This window comes from Entelurus aequoreus, linkage group LG20 (genome assembly GCF_033978785.1).
Source record: "Entelurus aequoreus isolate RoL-2023_Sb linkage group LG20, RoL_Eaeq_v1.1, whole genome shotgun sequence".
Lineage (NCBI taxonomy): Eukaryota > Metazoa > Chordata > Actinopteri > Syngnathiformes > Syngnathidae > Entelurus > Entelurus aequoreus.
Window position 1 is genome coordinate 3,641,516 of NC_084750.1, and position 22,045 is coordinate 3,663,560.

The 22,045-nt window shown below is 39.9% G+C and overlaps 2 protein-coding genes across 6 annotated transcripts in view; one reads left to right on the forward strand and one right to left on the reverse strand.

Annotated features, from left to right (window-relative positions):
* The window catches only part of phf1 (PHD finger protein 1), a 110,050-nt gene that overhangs the window by 81,254 nt on the left and 6,751 nt on the right, over nucleotides 1-22,045 (reverse strand). The window contains exons 1-3 of one of the 4 annotated variants that reach the window (XM_062029216.1): nucleotides 11,571-11,619; nucleotides 1,929-2,035; nucleotides 1,763-1,844 (exon numbers count right to left, since the gene is read on the reverse strand). In XM_062029216.1, the coding sequence (XP_061885200.1) occupies nucleotides 1,763-1,844; nucleotides 1,929-2,035; nucleotides 11,571-11,580 (199 nt within the window). In that variant the 5' untranslated portion in view covers nucleotides 11,581-11,619. Of the gene's footprint in view, nucleotides 1-1,762; nucleotides 1,845-1,928; nucleotides 2,036-2,534; nucleotides 2,898-11,570; nucleotides 11,620-22,045 lie in introns of those variants that run through there. The other 3 variants (XM_062029217.1, XM_062029218.1, XM_062029219.1) reach the window with 3 other exon arrangements.
* rgl2 (ral guanine nucleotide dissociation stimulator-like 2) overlaps nucleotides 1-22,045 on the forward strand; it is a 92,052-nt gene that overhangs the window by 28,367 nt on the left and 41,640 nt on the right. For both annotated transcript variants that reach the window (XM_062029214.1, XM_062029215.1), the window contains exon 2: nucleotides 19,139-19,299. In XM_062029214.1, the coding sequence (XP_061885198.1) occupies nucleotides 19,139-19,299 (161 nt within the window). The remainder of the gene's footprint in view (nucleotides 1-19,138; nucleotides 19,300-22,045) is intronic.

A 22,045-nucleotide genomic window follows, 5' to 3' on the forward strand; every position in this document is an offset into this window, starting at 1 on the left:
GCCACCTTGAACGAGCCTATTACAAATTTGAATGCAAATTGTTTTACATAAGGATTGCGAATGATAGGCAAAATTAAAAAAAATAAAAAAGCAGACCCAGCTTGTTCTACATTGGATATTTGTAAACATGTAAGAGTGTGTAAATCTTACAAAAAATGTCCATTGCAGAGGACATCATGAGGCTACAGTGGACTTACGTCCCACTAAGTCAGGGGTCGGCAACTCAAAACGTTGAAAGAGCCATATTGGACCAAAAATATAAAAAACAAATCTGTCTAGAGCCGCAAAAAATGAAAAGCCGTATATAAGTAGTATAATGAAGATAACACATGATGTAAGTGTCTATATTAGCTATATTAGCCTACTATCAAAATGACTTTAAAAGTCTTTTATATACAGTAAGTGTTATAATGAAGACAACACATGATGTAAGTGTCTATATTAGCTATATTAGCCTACTATCAAAATTACTTTAAAAGTCTTATGTAAGTGTTATAATGAAGACAACACATGATGTGAGTGTCTATAGTAGCTATAATAGCCTACTATCAAAATGACTATGTGTTGCAGGCTGAAGCAAATCTTCGTTGACAGAAATGTTGAAATTTAATATTTATTCTACACATTTTTACAACATTGGAAACCACAATCACAGAGTACTGACAAGCAGACACAGCGTGTAGACAGAAAAGGGAGAATGGACATATTTTAGCTTAAAAACTAACGATAAAGGTGAAGTTATAACACTGAAACGCCCTCAGGAAGAGGTGCTTTAAGACATGGCTAGCTAGCTAGCAGCTAACATCCGTCCCAGTGTTTTAGCTACTTCTAAATCACTAATCCTGGTCTCCATGGCGACAAATAAAGTAAGTTTCTTACATGTATCATCCCTGCAGGACGAGGAATAGCTAAACATGCTTCACTACACACCGTAGCTCACCGGCATCAAAATGTAAACAAACGCCATTGGTGGATCTACACCTAACATCCACTGTAATGATACCAAATACAGGCACGTATCTAGTTGATACTACTATGACTACGTCGATATTTTTTTGCATCTTCTTTTGTTTTTTAAAAATGTATATTATGTTTATAAATGTCCCTGGACACATGAGGACTCTGAATATGACCAATGTATGATCCTGTAACTACTTGGTATCGGATTGATACCCAAATTTGTGGTGTCATCCAAAACGAATGTAAATTATCAAACAACAGAAGAATAAGTGATTATTACATTTTAACAGAAGTGTAGATAGAACATGTTAAAAGAGAAAGTAAGCAGATATTAACAGGAAATGAATAAGTAGATTAATAGTTCATTTTCTACCACTTGTCCTTAATGTTGACAAAATAATAGAAGGAGAAATGACACAATATGTTACTGCATACGTCAGCGGACTAATTAGGAGCCTTTGTTTGTTTACTTACTACTAAAAGACAAGTTGTCTTGTATGTTCACTATTTTATTCAAGGACTTAACTGCAATAAGAAACATATGTTTAATGTACCCTAAGATTTTTTGTTAAAAATAAAGCCAATAATGCCATTTTTTTGCGGTCCCCTTTATTTAGAAAAGTACCGAAAAGTACCGAAATAATTTTAGTACCGGTACCAAAATATTGGTATCGTTACAACACTAATCCAGACATTAGTCTTAGTACGGCCATCCCTAATTGGAGCACCAACAAAGAGAAAGTATTCATCCAACCAATGACATCCATCTCCTCATTCAGGCCGGCAGTGGCTTTTTACTCACAGGAATGGATGTCTTTCCTCAGGACCCAGAACTCCGAGTTGTCCTCGAACCTGACCAGACAGCACTGCTTGACGCCGTCTACCTGGGGTGGGGTGGAGGGTTTGATTGACAGGAGCCTTTAAAGAGAAATGAGCGGGGGGGGGGAAAAGAAAGAAGAAGCACTCACTCTCTTCACGTTGCCCAGGTAGAGGAGCCCGTCACTCCATCTTGCCAGCACGTCGTCGCCCTCGCTGACTCCCCCCATCCTGGAGAAGAAGGAGAGCAGCGGCGACGCTTTGGTGGGAAAATGGAAATCCGATTTATTTATGCTGGGGTTTGGGGGGGGGGGGGGGGGGGCGTGTTTACAACTCCGCTCTGGCTGGGATGTCAAGACTGCTGGACAACGGGGCAGGGGGGGGAGGATGCCTCTTGCTTCTGCTTAGGGGGGTAAATTCCTCCTCCTGCTGCTTAGGGGGGTAAATTCCTCCTCCTCCTGCTTAGGGGGGTTAATGCCTCCTCCTCCCGCCCCCCCCTCGTTTTTTTTTTGTTTTTTTTCTTTCAAGAGGAGCATCGAGCATCATCACAGTGCAAGAAGAGATGAGGGAGCGCACAAGCTGAGAGCCAAGACAAACGACGACTGCTGCACGCACACAGCTGCATGACGACCGCTGCAATACACTTTGCGCCCGCATTCATCATATTTGCGCTCCGGTGGTGCATGCACGCCAGTCACGGGGGCTGCGGATGTAAAAGGGCATTTGCTGGGGGGGGGGGGGGGGGGGGGAGGGTATACCTGCTGTCAAGTGGAACTCCTTCCCTCCGTCAGGGGGTCACGCAGGCTGCATGATGAGGGCGCAGGAGAAGGCGGTTAGTGCGCGTGCACACGCCACGCACACCCCTGTCACTCAATCCGTCAGCGGGGATGATGAAGAGGGGGAGGAAGAGGAAGAAGAAGAAAAAGCCCACGCTCCGTGCGTGTCAAGTTTCCTCCGCCACGGTGATCCCTTTCTTTTTTTTTTCCGGATGCCTTTTTTTGGTGGCTGTTTGCGAGATCTCCTGTGTCAAACCGCCAGAGACGCCATCTTCATCATCATCATCATCCTCATCCTCACCCCTGCCTCTCTCCGCCGAGCGACTTGTTGTGACGCAGACATAAAACACCCAGATGGAATGGGAGGGAGATACTGATGGGGGGTGGGGTGGGGGGGAATCGTACCTCGTCTCCCCCCACCCCTGGAGTGAACGACCTTAAATTGTGGCGCATGCAGGGCCAATTAGGCGTCCAATTAGCGAGTTGAAGCGCGTCATTAATTTGTCCGGCGCGGGCCAATTAAGTGATGGTGGGGGAGGGGTTTAAAAGTTGGACAGGGGTAATTGCTCTAATCTTATTAACGTCATGATTAGCCTTTATCGCCTCTCTATGTCCGTGCCTCTTTTTTTTTTTTTTTTTTAACATATCGAACCATCCATCCATTCATTTTCTACCGCTTGTCCCTTTTGGGGTCGCGGGTGTTGCTGGAGCCTATCTCAGCTGCATTCGGGCGGAAGGCGGGGTACACCCTGGACAAGTCGCCACCTCATCACAGGGCCAACACAGATAGACAAGACAACATTCACACTCACATTCACACACTAGGCCAAAATCCATCAAAATGTTGTATATTCATGGTGACAACAAAGGTGTCCGTATGGATGAAAATATCAAGTAGTTGATAAAATTTAGACTTGACTTAAATTAAAATCCCCATTAAAGACTTTACCCGCTTATTTTTCTGCCCTTGTGTGTTATCGTGCTCTTCTGGTTGTTTGTTTCCGTCCACCTGGCGGCCGTGCATGCAAAGTGTGTTGTGCGTGTGCACGCTTCAAAATGGCCCCTGGCACCCGCTCCATGCTGGTCTGTGCACACGTGTGACCACTAAGGGGCGAGCAAACGCCGCCTGAGTTCAGAGTGGCGTGTAAAGAGAGTATGGCTGACTAAACGCCTGTCCAGGGTGTACCCCGCCTTCCGCCCGAATGCAGATGAGATAGGCTCCAGCACCCCCCCCGTGACCCCGAATGGGACAAGCGGTAGAAAATGGATGGATGGGATGGGCTGACTAAACGACGGGCGCCATGTTTGCTACCAAGGGCTCATTTTGACGTTAGCTTTTTCAGACGAAATAAAGCAAAATAATATGTCTATTTGCAGTTCTAAACATATTCAAACTCATAAAAAAAACTAAAAAACTTGGATTGTTTCCCTGGCTTCGAGACTCTCCCGAAGGACGGTGCGGCGAAGACGGAGCAAACTCCCTTCCTGTCTCTCATGGACACACACCTGTTGTTGTTGACTTTGGACTGACTAGCGACTGCACGACATAAAGGCCGCGTAACAGAGACACGCGGCAGGCTTACACACACACATGCATCCACAAAAAATATACGCCACACACACACATACCCCACCCCCCCATCCAACGCCCTTAACGCGAATCCCTTAGGGGTGATGGATGGCTGGGCAGCGCCTGGAGAGCTGCAGCCTGCCACCGTGGGCCCCACTCCCCCCCCCCCCCTCTGTTTCTAGTCTCGAGTTGTATTTTGTAATATATCATACTTGCCAACCTAGAGACCTCCGATATCGGGAGGTGGGGGGTGGGGGGAGGGGGCGTGGTTGGGGGCGTGGTTAAGAGGGGAATATATTTAAGCTAGAATTCACCAACTCAAGTATTTCATATATATATATATATATATATATATATATATATATATATATATATATATATATATATATATATATATATATATATATATATATATGTATATATATATATATATATATATATTAGGGCTGCAACAACTAATCGATTAAATCGATTAAAATCGATTACCAAAATAGTTGGCGATTAATTTAGTCATCGATTCGTTGGAACTATGCTATGCGCATGCGCGGGGGCTTTTTTTTTTGTTTTGTTTTTTTGTTTGTTTGTTTTTTTTTGTTTTTTTTGTTTTATAAACATTTATTTATAAACTGCAACATTTACAAACAGCTGAGAAACAATAATCAAAATAAGTACAAAAACAGTACAAAACAGCGCCAGGGCGTCGCTGAGGCTACGTCTCATGAGTTGGCGTAAGCTAGCCAATGATGTGTCATGTTCAGCTCACGTGACGACGGCGTCTCCTTTGCTGGAAAAATTCGAAAAATGGCGCAGGAAAACACTACCGATAGTTTAGCGGAGAAACATCTTGAGGTTATTGCTTCAATGGAGAAAAGTGTACGACGTAAGTCGTCAAAAGTGTGGGAACACTTCACTTTAAAGACTTCAAAGAAGACCGTTTCCTGCAAAATGGCACGGAAGTACAACATTGCTTCAGAAGCACCTGAAAAGGAAACATGTTGGAGCCATGGATGAAGGGAAGAACTCACAGTACGTAACTTTTTAAGTCCATAGTGGCAACAAGCATTCATGAGTTCAGCTTTTTTGTGAGTAACGTTAAAGTTATGCCTTTGTTGCAACGCGGGGCTGATAATGTGTCTCCGGCACATTTGACTCCGTTTTGAGAGAGAAAACGCACGGTTACCAATTTCGAAATAAACGTAACGGACAGAAATATCTCAGGTTGGTTTCATAATGGATCAATGTAGCCGGGCTGATAAAGCTATATAAATATATTTAGATTTGAGTGACGCTTTAGTATAACTAAACGTTATGAAGGTGCTGGAATATTTCATGCTATTATTCAGAGGCAGCCTAAAATGCATCCTTTATTATTCACAACAGAAACGTGTACAATATCTGATTCAGTTCTGATGAGTTACATTTCTGTGTTATTGTTGGTGTATGCTGCACCCCCAATGTCCACAACATGGTGCCAGTATGCTGGTTTTTTTCAATAAAATACTGGAAAGGATAGAAATGTAGTTTGTCTCTTTTATCCGATTATTAATCGATTAATCGAAGTAATAATCGACAGATTAATCGAATATCAAATTAATCGTTAGTTGCAGCCCTAATATACATGTATATATATATATTTATTTTATTATAAATATAAATAAAATAAATACTTGAATTTCAGTGTTCTGGAGGCTATCCTGTAGATGGCAGTATTGTCCTGTTTAAGAGTGTCACAACATTGCTGTTTACGGCAGACGAACTGCTTTACGGTAGACTAAACGTGACTGCTGTTGTTGTGTGTTGTTACCGCGCTGGGAGGACGTTAATGAAACTGCCTAACAATAAACCCACATAAGAAACCAAGAACTCGCCCTCGATCATTCTACAGTTATGACGTCATTGGGCAGGCAAGCTGTTTATATTGTGGGAAAGCGGACGTGAGAACAGGCTGTCCCCACTCAGGTCCGCATTGAGCTGGAGGGGGCGTGGCCTCCAGCTCCGGCTGAATACCGGGAGTTTGTCGGGAGAACATTTCTGCCGGGAGGTTATCGGAAAAGGCGTTGAATACCGGGAGTCTCCTGGTAAAAACGGGAGGGTTGGCAAGTATGTAATATATAAATGTGCTTTGCTATGGAGGGTTTTTTTTCCCACTCCAGACTGGGTCCCCGTAGGAGCCCAGTCTAGATTGTATTTTTTTACTCATCTTTCTCCAGCGTTTACCTTTTTCCCATCTTTTACGTGGCGCCTTGTGGCAACCCATCAGCGTTCCTGTTCTGTAATCCTGTACACTGTTTGTCTAATCTTGAACGGGTTTGTGCTGAAAACAAAGTTTCGTTGTACTTGTGCAACGACAATAAAGACCTACCTACCTACCTACCTGCCATAAACTTACAATAAAACATGCTTTTATTTCCTCAAAGTATGATTTTGCACACCAGGGCATTTTTACGCATCAGAAAGCTGACAGAGTGCCGCAAACACATAGCATCAGCTCAAAGTTGGTCGCAGAAATGGCGCCCTGTAGTCACCTGAGTGCCTTTTGACCAATCATTGAGGAGATCTCCTTAAGCCAAGGGTCAGCAAACCAAAATGTTGAAAGAGCCATATTGGACCAAAAAAAAAAAAAAAAAAAAATCTGTCTGGAGCCGCAAAAAATTAAAAGCCTTATATACAGTAAGTGTTATAATGAAGGCAACACATGATGTAAGGGTCTATATTAGCTATTTTAGCCTACTATCAAAGGCTGACGCAAATCTTTGTTGACAGAAATGCTGTATTTTTGCAACGTTGGAAATCATTAGTAAAATGGAGGCTTCTCAGAGGGTGAGATAACTCCTGGAAATGACTGGCTTATAATGGCAAAAGGGATAGATGTGTGAGTCCAAGTTTAAGAAAACGGCAGGCAGTCTTCTTCTAATGGATTTATTACAATCTTTGCAAGCTGGGTCACGTTTGCTGTGGTCTGGAACAACATGGCACACAAACAACTATCTGAAATGCAGCCAATATTACATACAGATAATGTGTCATGAGACATGCAAATATAAAATAAATACACAGAGGACATTCAGTAAGTAAAGAAAATTATCCATCCATCCATCTTCTTCCACTTATCCGAGGTTGGGTCGCGGGGGCAGCAGCCTAAGCAGGGAAGAGCAGACTTCCCTCTCCCCAGCCACTTTGTCAAGCTCTTCCCGGGGGATCCCGAGGCGTTCCCAGGAAATTAAATGATCTCAAATATACCTACAAACGAGGCATAATGATGTAATATGTACATACAGCTAGCCTAAATAGCATGTTAGCATTGATTAGCTTGCTGTCATGTACTGACTGATTAGTATCGCGGTACTATACTGATACCGGGATACCGTACAACCCTACTTGTCACAGACGTTTCCTTCGCACAACAACTCTGTTGGGCTCGTTTGATGTTCGTTGTTGAAGTTAGTTAGGTTATGACAGTCCGCCTCAAATAGTGGGCTGGACCCCTCCCCCACCCCCATCCACTCTGGTCAGGTTGCCACCCGAACGCCTCCATAGGGAGGTGTTTAGGGCACGTCCGACCGATAGGAGGCCACGGGGAAGACCCAGGACACGTTGGGAAGACTATGTCTCCCGGCTGGCCTGGGAACGCCTCGGGATCCCCCGGGAAGAGCTGGACAAAGTGGCTGGGGAGAGGAAAGTCTGGGCTTCCCTGCTTAGGCTGCTGCCCCCGCGACCCGACCTCGGATAAGCGGAAGAAGATGGATGGATGGATGGATGGATGGATGGATGGAAAATATGACGAAGCGTATGTAGCACTTGGCTTCACTGTGATTTAATAAGTACAACTATATATTATGCAGAGGTGTACTTATAACAATTTTATAGACAAATGATACTAATTTTAGTCACGGTGGCGAGTAGGAGGGAGCTAAATATATATATTTTTTCCTAGTGGGGGTGTAAGAGAAAATAATTGAGAAGAAAGTTAGGTTAGTGTTTTGTATATTTCAACGCTGTCTCTGTACTGTTCTTCATGTCGTGGAGTAAAAAGAATAGACTTGTTCAAGTCGCTAGAAACGACTCGTTGGCGACATCTTTTGTTGATTACTGTTGTTTGGTCCATGTCTGACTTGTTTAGACCAAACAAACTTCCTTATGACAACAATTCATCTTCGCGTTTTGTTGGTTTAGCTTCCATTGTGTTGTCTGTCTCTGCTACACTGTTGATGCTATACTCTCGCGTCATGTAGCTCGCGTCCCCTCTGACGCCGTCTTGATTCCTTTCTATGTGGCGCGGGATTTGTAATTCTCTTCCAAAACACTAGGGGCGGTGTGTCCTGAAGGAGCAACTGCAGCTGTCGTTACAGTTACAGTATCAATGACTGTCACACATACGAGGTGTGGCGAAATTATTCTCTGCATTTGACCCATCACCCTTGATCACCCCCTGGGAGGTGAGGGGAGCAGTGAGCAGCAGCGTTGGCCCCGCCCGGAAATCATTTTTGATGATTTAACCCCCAATTCCAACCCTTGATGCTGAGTGCCAAGCAGGGAGGTAATGGGTCCCATTTTTATAGTCTTTGGTATGACGCGGCCGGGGTTTGAACTAACGACCTACCGATGACTCGATATTTACTTTCTCGTGAAGAATGAGCAACGTCACTTGTCTTCATCCTTTTGTATGTGTTTTACACTTTTCTCAACTTTTTTTTTTTAAAAGCCTAACCAGGGACAAGGGTTGCAAATTAGCTTGTGGCTAGATTTGATTTGATTTGATTTTTATTAAGGATCCTCATTGCCACAACAACCCACTAGTCTTCCTGGGGTCCACAAACTCAATACAATTACAAGTGAAAGCATATAATTATAACTACACAATACAGAAACAAATAAAAACATCAATAAGAAAACAAGCAAACAATTTACAGTCACATAATAATAATTACCATATAAATATAACTACGCAATACAAAACCAAACAAAAATCATCAATAAGCAAACTAATTTACAGACTCAGATAAAATATTACTTTCCTTTTAAAAACCTGTTTACTTTCAATGCCGGTGAGAATTCGAGGCAGGTTATTCCAGAGCGATACAGATCTATAAATAAAAGATTTCCGCAAAGCATTCTTCCTGGGATGAGGGAGTACAAAAGTCTTAGAAGAAGTCTAGAAGTCTTATGTACTTTGACATCAGTTGCCTATGGGTAGCAATGTTTAATTATACTGTCCCTGTCGAATAAATATACAAAGTAAAAAAATGACAAATGTAACATGTAACATTTTTGATGGCACCGCAACTAATCATTCAGAAACATCAGATTACTTTTAATGGACGTTTTACTTTTAAACCCGAGGAAAATACGTTCGTGAAATGGGTTATACTTGTATAGCGCTTTTCTACCTTTTTTAAAGGAACTCAAAGCGCTTTGACACTATTTTCCACATTCACCCATTCACACACACATTCACACACTGATGGCGGGAGCGGCCATGCAAGGCGCTAACCAAGACCCATCAGGAGCAAGGGTGAAGTGTCTTGCTCAAGGACACAACGGACGTGACTAGGATGATAGAAGGTGGGGATTGAACCAGGAACCCTCAGGTTGCTGGCACAGCCACTCTCCCAACTGCGCCACGCCGTCCTCCCGTGAAGATGGACTGTGCAACCCCTGAGCGAGTTCCGGCCGAGGACGGGTGAATTTGCAATGCTATTCCTGACTACTAGACGCTACTTTTTTCCTACGCTTTGGTCCCTGCAGCTTATAAAACGGCGCAGCTAATTTACAAATGTTTCTTTGCTGACGGTCATAATGTAAATAGAGTTTGAAAAAAACTTGCAAGGACACTGAAAAGGTGTGCTATTGCGTGTGCTATGGTGCCATCTTTTGGACGAGTTCGCTCACGACAGGTGTTGCACTGCCCTTCTTTTTTAGACTGAGCTTTCAACCGGAAGTAAAAGTCCTGTTCCGTCTTCCAGCCCGTCCATACCGTTTCTACTCGTATGGATCACTTTTATGTTAAAATACTGAACAGAAGTTTATTGGGATAAGGTAAACATCTGTTCAGTATTTTAACATAAAAGTGTTTGATTGCGAGGCATTAAAAGCCACAAAATGCAACGGGTCCATCGGACCCACAAACGCTGGCTGAGTAACAACAATATGAACGTTGCACGGAAAATTTCTCTGCCAGTTTCTGCGTCCCACAGGGATTCTTCTTTTGTGTTTCTGCACCTGCGGCTCCCACACAAGGTTGCGACATTGTTTGTCAACACTGTCTGCTCTCATTTTCTCGCACATTTGACCCTCTGATGTTCTGTGTACCTACACTCTGTCCTCCTCCTGTCTAGGCCTGCTGTGTGTGTGTGTGTGTGTGTGTGTGTGTGTGTGTGTGTGTGTGTGTGTGTGTGTGTGTGTGTGTGTGTGTGTGTGTGTGTGTGTGTGTGTGATTGTGTGTGTGTGGTACACAAAACATCAATTTCCACACTTCTATTAGCCCCGGGTCCAGTGGACCCAAACATCTTATATGTAATATAAATGTGTAGGGGGGGTGTATGGTGTGTGGTCATTAAATATGTATTCTGATATATGTTCTTCACAGAAAATTAGCCAAAGTCAGTGAGTCTCAGTTTGAAAAATTAATTAATTGCACAATTTTTCTTTGACTAAAAAATGAAAACGGGTCCCACAGACCCGAACACCACACAAGGGTTAAATTAGTGACATAAAATGAATATATATGTGTTGTAAAATAATGCCCCCACCCTCCAAACAGTAAAGGCGTGCATGTTGATGTTAGTCCCGCCCACATGCAGCCCAGAGTGGCAGTGCTGTTGGCTGCAGCGACGTCACACCCACACACACACACACACACACACACCCACACAGACACACACAGAGAGAGAGAGAGAGAGAGAGAGAGAGAGAGAGAGAGAGAGAGAGAGAGAGAGAGAGAGAGAGAGAGAGAGAGAGAGAAGAGAGAAAGGGCTATCAGGTGCTCGCACATGCACGACGGCGACGCAGATAGAGAAGAAAAAGGGAGGTTGAGGGTGGGTGAGGCGGAGGTCCACACCAAAACCACCCACTCTCTGGCAGCAGCTGATCTGCCCCGATGGACGAGACCGTGTGGGCACACGGTGGTCTGGAGCTGCCGGAGGAGTCCAGTCCGCCAGACGCATCCAGCTCATGAGACTTGGGCCCATGCAGTAAGTTGAGCTGCTTCCTCCTCCTTTTTTTTTTTTCTTCATCTTCCCCTTTTTTTTTGTATTGGAACATTCACTGCTGATGTGTCATCATCCGCCTGTCACATGTGAGGCTTTTTTAGCCGCTTCAGCAACTTTTTGTGGACTTTGTTGCCATGGTGAACATGCATGAAGCTCCTGTGGGGTGTGACTGGTGGTGTAGTCTCATTGCAGCCGTGTGTGTGTGTGTGTGTGTGTGTGTGTGTGTGTGTGTGTGTGCACCTAGAGTCATATGTTGGCTGTTTGCTCCGGTCACATACAGTCATGAATAGCAGCCATTCAGGGCTCAGTCCAACCGTCGGTCCATACTCATCTCCAAATGGCTCGGCTCCCCTCCAGGCCTCAATGTGACTGACAAAAAAAATATTATAAAAAAGAAAAAAAAAGGGAAGCGACAATGAAAAAGTGTTTATACAATGGAAAGTTGGGAGTGCCAGTGCAATATTCTGCAGGATTCTGTACGATACAGGGCAGTGGTGTCCAAAGTTTGACCTGGGGGGGCCATTTTGCTGCCCACAGCTATTAACTGTGGAAAATATTATCACCGAAAAAAAAAAAAAAACCATAAAAGGTGGAGTAAACGAGCAAACAGGTGTGATATAACGAGAAAATGTTGCGTTATTGACAGTAATTTGGGGCGGTATAGCTCGGTTGATAGAGTGGCCGTGCCAGCAACTTGAGGGTTCCAGGTTCGATCCCCGCTTCCGCCATCCTCGTCGCTGCCGTTGTGTCCTTGGGCAAGACACTTTACCCACCTGCTCCCGGTGCCACCCACACTGGTTTAAATGTAACTTAGATATTGGGTGTCACTATGTAAAGCGCTTTGAGTCACTAGACAAAAAGCGCTATATAAATATAATTAACTTCACACTATTAACACAAAATTGAATTGGTAGAAAATGAATTATTAATCTACTTGTTCATTTCCTGTTGATATCTGCTTACTTTCTCTTTTAACATGTTCTATCTACACTTCTGTTAAAATGTAATAATCACTTATTCTTCTGTTGTTTGATACTTTACATTAGTTTTGGATGATACCACACATTTGGGTATCAATCCGACACCAAGTAGTTACAGGATCATACATTGGTCATATTCAAAGTCCTCATGTGTCCAGGGACATATTTTCTGACTTTATAAACATAATATTATACATTAAAAGAAGTTGTTGTGATTCCAAAAAATATCGACATAATCATAGTAGTATCGACTAGATACGTGCCTGTACTTGGTATCATTACAGTGGATGTCAGGTGTAGATCCACCAATGGCATTTGTTTACATTTTGATGCCGGTGAGCTACGGTGTGTAGTGAAGCATGTTTAGCTATTCCTCGTCCTGCAGGGATGATACTTGTAAGAAACTTACTTTATTTGTCGCCATGGAGACCAGGATTACTGATTTAGAAGTCGCTAAAACACTGTGACTGGACGTTAGCCGCTAACTAGCTAGCCATGTCTTAAAGCACCTCTTCCTGGGGGCGTTTCAGTGTTATAACTTCACCTTTATCGTTAGTTTTTGGCCAAAATGCGTCCGTTCTCGCTTTTCTGTCTACACACTGTGTCTGCTTGTAAGTACTCCGTGATTGTGCGCTGCCGAACATGCTCGTCTGCTCGTAAACCCAGCAATGTCAAGACGTGACGACGACGGGGGGTGAAAGACCGGTACTTTCTTAGAGGCGGTATAGTACCGAATATGATTCATTAGCATCGCGGTACTATACCTATACCGGTATACCGTACAACCCTAGTAGGGACGTATACCGAGTACCGGTATTTTTTGGTAGGTCGTCCATGAGGACCGTGACAACTCTGGACTATTGATACTGCTATCTGTATTTTTTTGTTCCAGCTGACCGACGCAATTACTGTCACATTCAGTTCAGCTGCCGCTGCTACACATTAAAACCAGCTCTGAGTAATGACAAATAAGGAAGCAACACCACACAAAAGTTTGTAAGACAACAATATTATGCTGTGTCAGTTTGAAGTGAACGCACTTTACCCCGCGACCCCGAACGGGACAAACCGTCCTCCGAGCGATCCATCAATCCACAGGCCAATATTTAATCCGCTCAAAAAAGTGAAACATTGAGGTAATAAATAATCCACCTGCTGTGACTGACATGTCACGCCACTGTCAATAAACACACCTTGCTTAAATATTGCAGTTCCTTCCGTCTCTTGACTACAAACTGGACGATGGAGCATTACACTTCCTCACTGAGTCTTTTTATTTGTATAACACACACTCACACCACACACACACACACCGGTAGCACAACACTCAATATGGCTTAGGGTCCATCACTCAATTATGTCCGTGTACAACATATCTATAGATATTACAATTAAAAAAAAACTAGGAACTCAGTCAAACTTAAGGTGGTTTCCACACCAAATTTCTGTAGATTAAAATACTGTACCACTATTGTTTACGTAAAAAAATCTGCTGACTGAACTGACAGTAAAAAATGCATGGCCATTTTTTATTTTTACAGTGCATTACTATACCGTATTTTTCGGACTATAAGGCGCACTTAAAATTCTTTCATTTTCTCAAAACCCGACAGTGCGCCTTATAACCCGGTGCGCCTAGTGTACGCCTAGTTGTGCTTACCGACCTCAAAGCTATTTTATTTGGTACATGGTGTAATAAGTGTGACCAGTAGATGGCAGTCACACATAAGAGATACGTGTAGACTGCAATATTATGGCAGTCACACATAAGAGATACGTGTAGACTGCAATATGATGGCAGTCACACATAAGAGATGCGTGTAGACTGCGATATGACTCGAGTAAAAAACACCAAAATTGTATATGTTCCATTAATGATTGTGCAGCTTGAAAAAGGTCAGTATGAAAATGTTTTACGTCCATTTTTGGCGGGCCAAACCAAAATGACACGGGCCCCACTTTGGGCACCCGTGATCTAGAGATTCAAGCGTTGAAAGTAAAAAATAATATATACTGACATATGAGTTGGGGCCTTTTGGATCCCGAGTCAGAATTTGGCTAACAAACTGGCATTGCTCATTAAATTATAATGAATCAAAATCAATTTTCTTATGAATTATTGACCTATTGAAGGCTCCTTCACATGAAATATTCCACTTTTTTTTTTTAGTTTTTTTTTGTTTTTAAGAATTTATTAATCAATCCAACAAAACAATACACAGCAATACCATAATAATGCAATCCGATTCCAAAACCAAGCCCGATCCAGCAACATTCAGAACTGCAATAAACAGAGCAATTGAGAGGACACACAAACACGACACAGAACAATCTAAAAGTAGTGAAACAAAAATGAATATTATCAACAACAGTATCAATATTAGTAACAATTTCAACATATCAGTGATTAAAAATCCCTCATTGACATTATCATTCCAGACATTAATAAAAAATGAACAATAGTGTCACAGTGGCTTACACTTGCATCGCATCTCATAAAATTAACACACTGTGTCCAATATTTTCCACAAAGATAGAATAAGTCATATTTTTGGTTCATTTAATAGTTAAAACAAATTTAAATAATGGATCCCATATTCCAATATATGACTCATTATTATCTAAACTAAATATTCCACTTTGAACATTTTGTGCGGGAAAATATTGCGAAATTTGCGTTTTTGGCATAAAAAAACAGGGTTTGTTTTTGTTTTTTTGACAAAAAGGGTAAACAATTTCTTTTTTTAATTAAAACTTTATGTGAATGATTAGATATGAAGTTGATCAATTGATATTTTAGCATTGAAAGTAAAACACTTTAATGACTGGGACCCTTTTGGGTCCCCGGGATCTTTAACAGTCACCAAAATTGAGGGGAGCCCTAATGGTTACAATAAATGTTGTATTTCAAGTTTGGAGGGTATACCATAATAGAACATACAATAATAAGGTATAGAATACAGTACAATATACATTATACTTTCTTTAAAAAAATTGAAATGTAGTAATTATTAAAAAAAAAAAAATTCATTAGGATGCAGGGTGCTAACATTATCTGTGTCGCTCCCTCACTCCTGGGACGGTGCTTGCGAGATGATGTCGTTGTGGCTTGTGCAGCCCTTTGAGACTTTTGTGATTTAGGGCTATATAAATAAACATTGATTGATTGATTGATCTTCATGGCCGCCCAAACGGCAGCCTGCGGGGGGTGAAAGGGAAGTGAAGGGAGGGGCCGCCATGCAAATATTCTTCTGCTGTGCACGGAGCTAACAGCAGGGACATGTCGTGGGACAGGGTCTCAGAACCACACACACCTTTTTGCTTCTTTTCATATGTTAAAGTCAGCAAAATATTATGGTGGTACTTGGAGAGGCCCCCGCGACCCCGAAAGGGACAAGCGGTAGAAAATGGACGGATGTGCTTGGAGAGCCAAGTGTTTTCTAAAGGTGCAACTTGGTGAAAAAAGTTTTGAGAACCACTGCAATAGAGTGTTCCCTCGGTTACCGCGGGGGTTATGTTACAGACCAGGGACATATTCATTTTATGATGTATATGAATATTTAATATATTATGCTCGTGTTTATAAACAATTCATACACACGAAATCTTTCAAATCAATATACTCAACGGTACGACAAAGTCAAGGTACTCAATGGTACTTTAAAGTCAATGTACGCAATAGTACTTTAAAATGTATGTACTCAACAGTACTTTAAAATGTACATACTCAACAGTACTTTAAAGTCAAAGTACTCCTTTAAAATCTATGTTCTCAACAGTACTTTAAAATCTATGTCCTCAACAGTACTTTTAAAATATATGTCCTCAACAGTACTTTAAAATCTATGTTCTCAACAGTACTTTAAAATCGATGTTCTCAACTGTACTTTAAAATCAATGTACTCAATGGTACTTTAAAATTGATGTCCTCAACAGTACTTTAAAATCATTGGTACTTTAAAATCTGTGTACTTAACAGTACTTTAAAGTCAACAGTACAGTGCTTTAATTAATGTACTCAATGGTACTTTATAATCAATATACGTACTTTAAAATCTATGTACCTCAACAGTACTCTAAAATCTATGTACGCAATGGTACTTTAAAAGCTATGTACTCAACAGTACTTTGCAATCTATGTACTCAACAGTACTTTCAAATCTATGTACTCAACCAGTGTTTCCCACACATTCATTTATTTCTGGCGGCCCGCCACAAAAGAATTACGTCCGCCACAAATAGATTTTTTATTTTGTCCTGTCCAGCTTCTCAGGCAAATCATATAGTTGATGTAGATGCCCATATAGGCTGTTCAGATTTACTTTACAAAAGAGAAGTGTAGGATACTTCTCTTGTTGCCTTATTTGTATTTGACCACTACTGTTTTCTGTTTATTTGTTACTGACTGTGGCAGGACACCTCTGCCTCTGTTTCACTTTATGTTGCTGGTAAATAATATGGTTGTAGTAGTAGGCTAAAGTTAAATTATTTAGTATGCACTAATTAAAGGGGCAGAGCTTTAAGAGACATTTTAGCTTTTATATTTTATAAGATATATTTTTTGTAAGAACCACAATTAATAAATATATTTCAGTGAATAACTTATTGTTCAAATCTGTATATAAATATGTACATAAAGTGTTGTAATTATATTGTAAAATGGATGGATGGATGGATGGACGTTTAAAACAAAACTGTTATTATTAATTAGTAAGTATACATTTTTTGAGCCTTTTTAGAGAAAATCATATCATTGTAGTAAATTATGCAAATTACTTGATGATGTCATGGTGACCACGCCCATAGCCACGCCCCCACCGCCACAGGTATCTTGGCAGTTTATGGGAAACACTGTCAACAGTACTTTAAAATCAATGTACTCAACGGTACTTTAAAATATATGTCCTCAACAGTACTTTAAAATCAATGGTACTTTAAAATAAATGGTACTTTAAAATCTATGTACTCAACAGTACTTTAAAATCAATGGTACTTTAAAATCAATGTCCTCAACAGTACTTTAAAATCAATGGTACTTTAAAATCTATGTCCTCAACAGTACATTAAAATCAATGGTGCTTTAAAATATATGTACTCAATTGTTGTACATTATAATAAACAGTACAGTGCTTTACTTAATGTACTCAATGGTACTTTATAATCGATATATGTACTTTAAAATCTATGTACTCAATTGGACTTTAAAATCAATTTACTCAACAGTACTTTAAAATCAATGGTACTTTAAAATCTATGTACTCAACAGTACATTAAAACCAATGGTACTCAATGTTGGTTGATTCATAACCCAACTATTGGGTTGAATTGATTTAACACAAAAGCTGAGTTATGCTCACTACAATGTTGAGTATATTTCAAACCCAACCATTGGGTTGCGCAATTTAGTGCTCCTTGACCCAATAGTTGGTTAAAAATTATACATTTTACTGCTGGTTTGTCCTACTCCTTCCCAACTACTGATCAAAATTAATTTTATTCCATTAAAATATAGTCAAAAGGAAGATATAAGTGATTTATTTTTATTTTTTTTTACATGAATTGCCGTGTATGGTCATAGTAATCCTATACAGCATTCTCAAATATTTTCATGTACATAAGATGTGTGATTGTAAATAATGTTAATTAGATTAATCCCTTAATATAATTCCCATTAAGAAAAAAGTACCTTTTCAATAAATTTAAAAAAGCCTTTTACCCAAAAATGCGTTACTCATTAAAAAACAACCCAAAAATGGTTCATAGTTTTGAAAACCCAGGAACTGAGTTAAAACTAATACCCTTATAACCACAAAAATGGATTGCTCTTCATAAAAATAACTTGCAACTCCTATATTGGGTTATCAAAATAACCCAGCATTTTTTAGTGTGCAACATCCATAGTTCTAGCTTTTTTATTTGAGTTGCTACTATACGGTTTTATGTGTATATATATATATATATATATTTTTTTTTTTTTAAAGTGTGCATATTGTTTTACATTTTAATTTTTAGCTAAAAATTAAATAAGCTTCCATTCAAAGCAATCTTTTTTTCCTGATCCAAGACGAGACAAGGTAATACTAAAATGATTATTCTGTGTACAATTTACTACTATAAACAAGTGTCAGAATATGTGTATAACTCGGTGTGGGGGGAGGTGTAGTCAGCGCTGCTTGCAGGAGGAAAAGTCACCGTCGCTGTCCATGGTACTGAGGATGAGCACCATCGGGCAGGGGCGGGGCATGTGCTGACGGCGAGACACAGCTGGCAGGTGATTAGGTTTCACAGGTGGTACGTGTTAATCTAATCATCTGTTGTCTTTAACAGTAAGCGGCCGGGAGCAGAGGAGAGAGGAGGATACGGACGTGGCTGAAAAGTCACGTTCTAGGAGAGAAAACTGTTGTTGGAAAGAAAACATTTTCATTAAAACCTTGTTTAACCTGCACGCTGGGCTCTTGTGGAGTGGAGCTGCTGGGAGGCGACTTCCACACTCGGATTTAATTACCGCCAAATATTTTTTTTTATCTATTTAAAAACAAAATGAAATGTTAAAAGTCAATCAAATTGACCATAGTTGTTGATTTTGTTGTGGATTCTCACTAACATTCTATAGAAATATATATTTTGGAGAATTTGACAAAAAAATCATGTTGATATTTTTAAAGCCGTTCAAAACCTCCTTTGAAGAAGTAGTACTATGCGTTGTGTTTTCTGATGTATGTACTTCAGCGGCTTTATAGTACAGACAATACTTCATTCATTTTGGCAGTAAAAGGGAATATTAATGTGCGTACACCGGCTTATTCGTCTCTCTTCTGTCTGCAGCAGCTGGCACCATGCTGCCCCGTCACATGCGAACAGGTGGATTTGACCTGCCGGGGACGGAGTCCAGCGAGGTGCCCCTAATCGCCTACCGGCCCCTGGTGCCCGATGACGGGGACGACGTCCCGGGCACCCCATCTGACACGGATGACTCGCAGAGTCTCCAGGTGAGGCTTTTTTCTTAAGCCGTGTTACGTTTCACATGTATTTAAATCAGGGCTGTCAAATGATTATTTTTTTTAAATCAGATTAATCGTATTTAGGAATTTTTGATTAATCATGATTAATCGCAGGGGATTACTTGCATGCATAGTTAAATGTTGCTTAAAAAAATGTACACAAATGCAATTTTACTGTCAGAATGCCATTCAGGAACGTTTGTATACGTTTTACTTGAATGCATGTCAATTCTTTGCACAAAACTTGGGAACAGTTTGGTCTAAAGTTCTTTCAGGATGTATTTTGGAGTGGAATTTGCCAGGGAGACCACCAGTCCTCTCTCATTTTTGTGGTGACGTATGCATTTAGCGGTTGAGGCAAAAGAGCTTGTACGCTCAAAATAAATTGCATGGTTAATCTCAATGTGTTCATGATTAATGCGATCATTTTGCTAGTGCCATTATCTTGACATAATGATATGCGCTCGGCATTACATTTCTTGAAACCAGCAAACTTATACTAAAAACTAGTTTATTGTTCTTAATGGAAAGGTAACAAGGCAACCGCTTGTTACTCTCGGGGCCTACTAGCCGCTCAGGCAAATCATACGGTTTAAAAATGCATTTTTCCATCGACAACATGACATCATCGCGCCAAGTGCGTGCTCTTTCAGTCAATTAGTACAAATATATACAGCCCGGCCCAATTTTTTTAAATTGTAATTTTGAAGAATTTATCTGAATGTGCATGAACTATTTCTGTTCAAAATTGTTAGAAATGTCACATGTTAAATATTTAAATATTAACTGTCAGTTACTGTACTACTATATGAGTACGTATTTTCTATTGTTACATTGAAAATAAAACAGCAAAGTCCATTTGGCTGCCATCTGTTTTAATTATGAGACACAATTTTGTCAAAATCATGATTTTTTTTTTCATTCTTGAAATAAGAAATTATTACTTTAAAAAAAAAAAAAGTAGTTTTATACATGTGAGTGTTGATGACACAGCTTTGCATCAGTTGATATTCTAGTTTCGAGCATGTTTTACTCAATATAGGTCATCAAATCTCAGCAACAAGCTGCAATATCTTACTGAGATAATTTAAGGACCAAAACACTTAAAACAAGTAAAACACTCTAACATAAAATCTACTTAGTGAGAAGAAGTATCTTATCAGACAGAAAATAAGCAAAAATCACCCTTATTTGAGATATTTAATCTTACTTAGATTTCAGTTTTTGCAGTGTAGCAGCTTATAGTCGCAAATTCATGGTATTATGACTCAACAAAAGACAAGACTGTCACATTCAACGTCATGGCAAAGACTACTTCCTGACGACAGCAACACACTGTAGTTTATACACTACTGCCAACTGAACAGTTAACATTTTAATGTCTTGGTTAAAACCGGGTGATCTTTTTATTCCACGTTCACCTCCTGAACCCACCGCACATGACCTGCACACCCGCCTTCTGGTTTTGCCTGAAGGGAACTCCTCACCACAAACACTCCTTCTTCCTCCGCACTCAGCTGGGCCTGTCAGCGCAGTAAATAATGAAAGCGGCGGCCATGGCTGCTCCGTGCACAGCAGTATCTGGTATCAGTGCGGCGCCCCGCGGGACCCACTATCAAATATCCAATATGTCCTCTCGTCGGGCTTTAATGAGGACGGAAGGATCTACTTATCAGTTGTATTGAACAACGCTCGGTATTAGTCGATTATTTTTCATGAACCCACCTCAACCTGACAGCGATTATTATACCAGTCTTTCTTAACCATTGTTGGGCCACCAGCGCCCCCTAAAGGCCGCTAAAAGTTATCGGAGTCTCAGCTGTGGGTCCAAGCGGTACCTAGTTGTAATACACTTTTCCACCACATGTGGCAGTAATGACAACATCTAACAAACAGAAGACGTTTAGTGCTAAAGACACGTAGACGTTTCGTCAGCGCAAAAATTATGACTAAATTGGTAAAGCTGTATTTTTATTTGCAATTTAATTTTATTGATAGTTTATTTCAGAAACTAATATTATTATTTTGTTAGAATTTATCTATTTTAGCACAACATTGTTCGTAAATTGTAATAATTAATTGTAATATATTTTTAAAAATATTTAAATGTATTTTATATCAGTTTTCATGAGTGACACCTCTGATGATATTTATTTAAAAAACATATGTATATATTATTTATTATTATTTTATTTAGAAGGTATCTATTTTAGCACATCATTTGTAAATTCCATCCATTTTCTACCGCTTATTCCCCAAATAATTGTAATACATTTTAATAAATATGGAAATGTACTTTGTCAGTTTTCATGAGTCTTTATGATGATGTTTATTTAACATATATATATATATATATATATATATATATATATATATACATATATATATATATATATATATATATATATATATATATATATATATATATATATATATATATATATATATATATATATATATATATAATTTATTATAAGTTTATTTACCATGTATCTATTTTAGCACAACATAATTTGTAAATTGTAACAAATAATTGAAATACATTTGAATAAATATGGACATTTATTTTATATCAGTTTTCATGAGTCTTTATGTTTATTTAAGAAACATGTATGTATATAACGTATTATTATTTTATTTAGAATATATCTATTTTAGCACAACATAGTTTGTAAATTGTAATAAATACTTGTAATACATTTGATTAAATATGTAAATGTATTTTATATCAGTT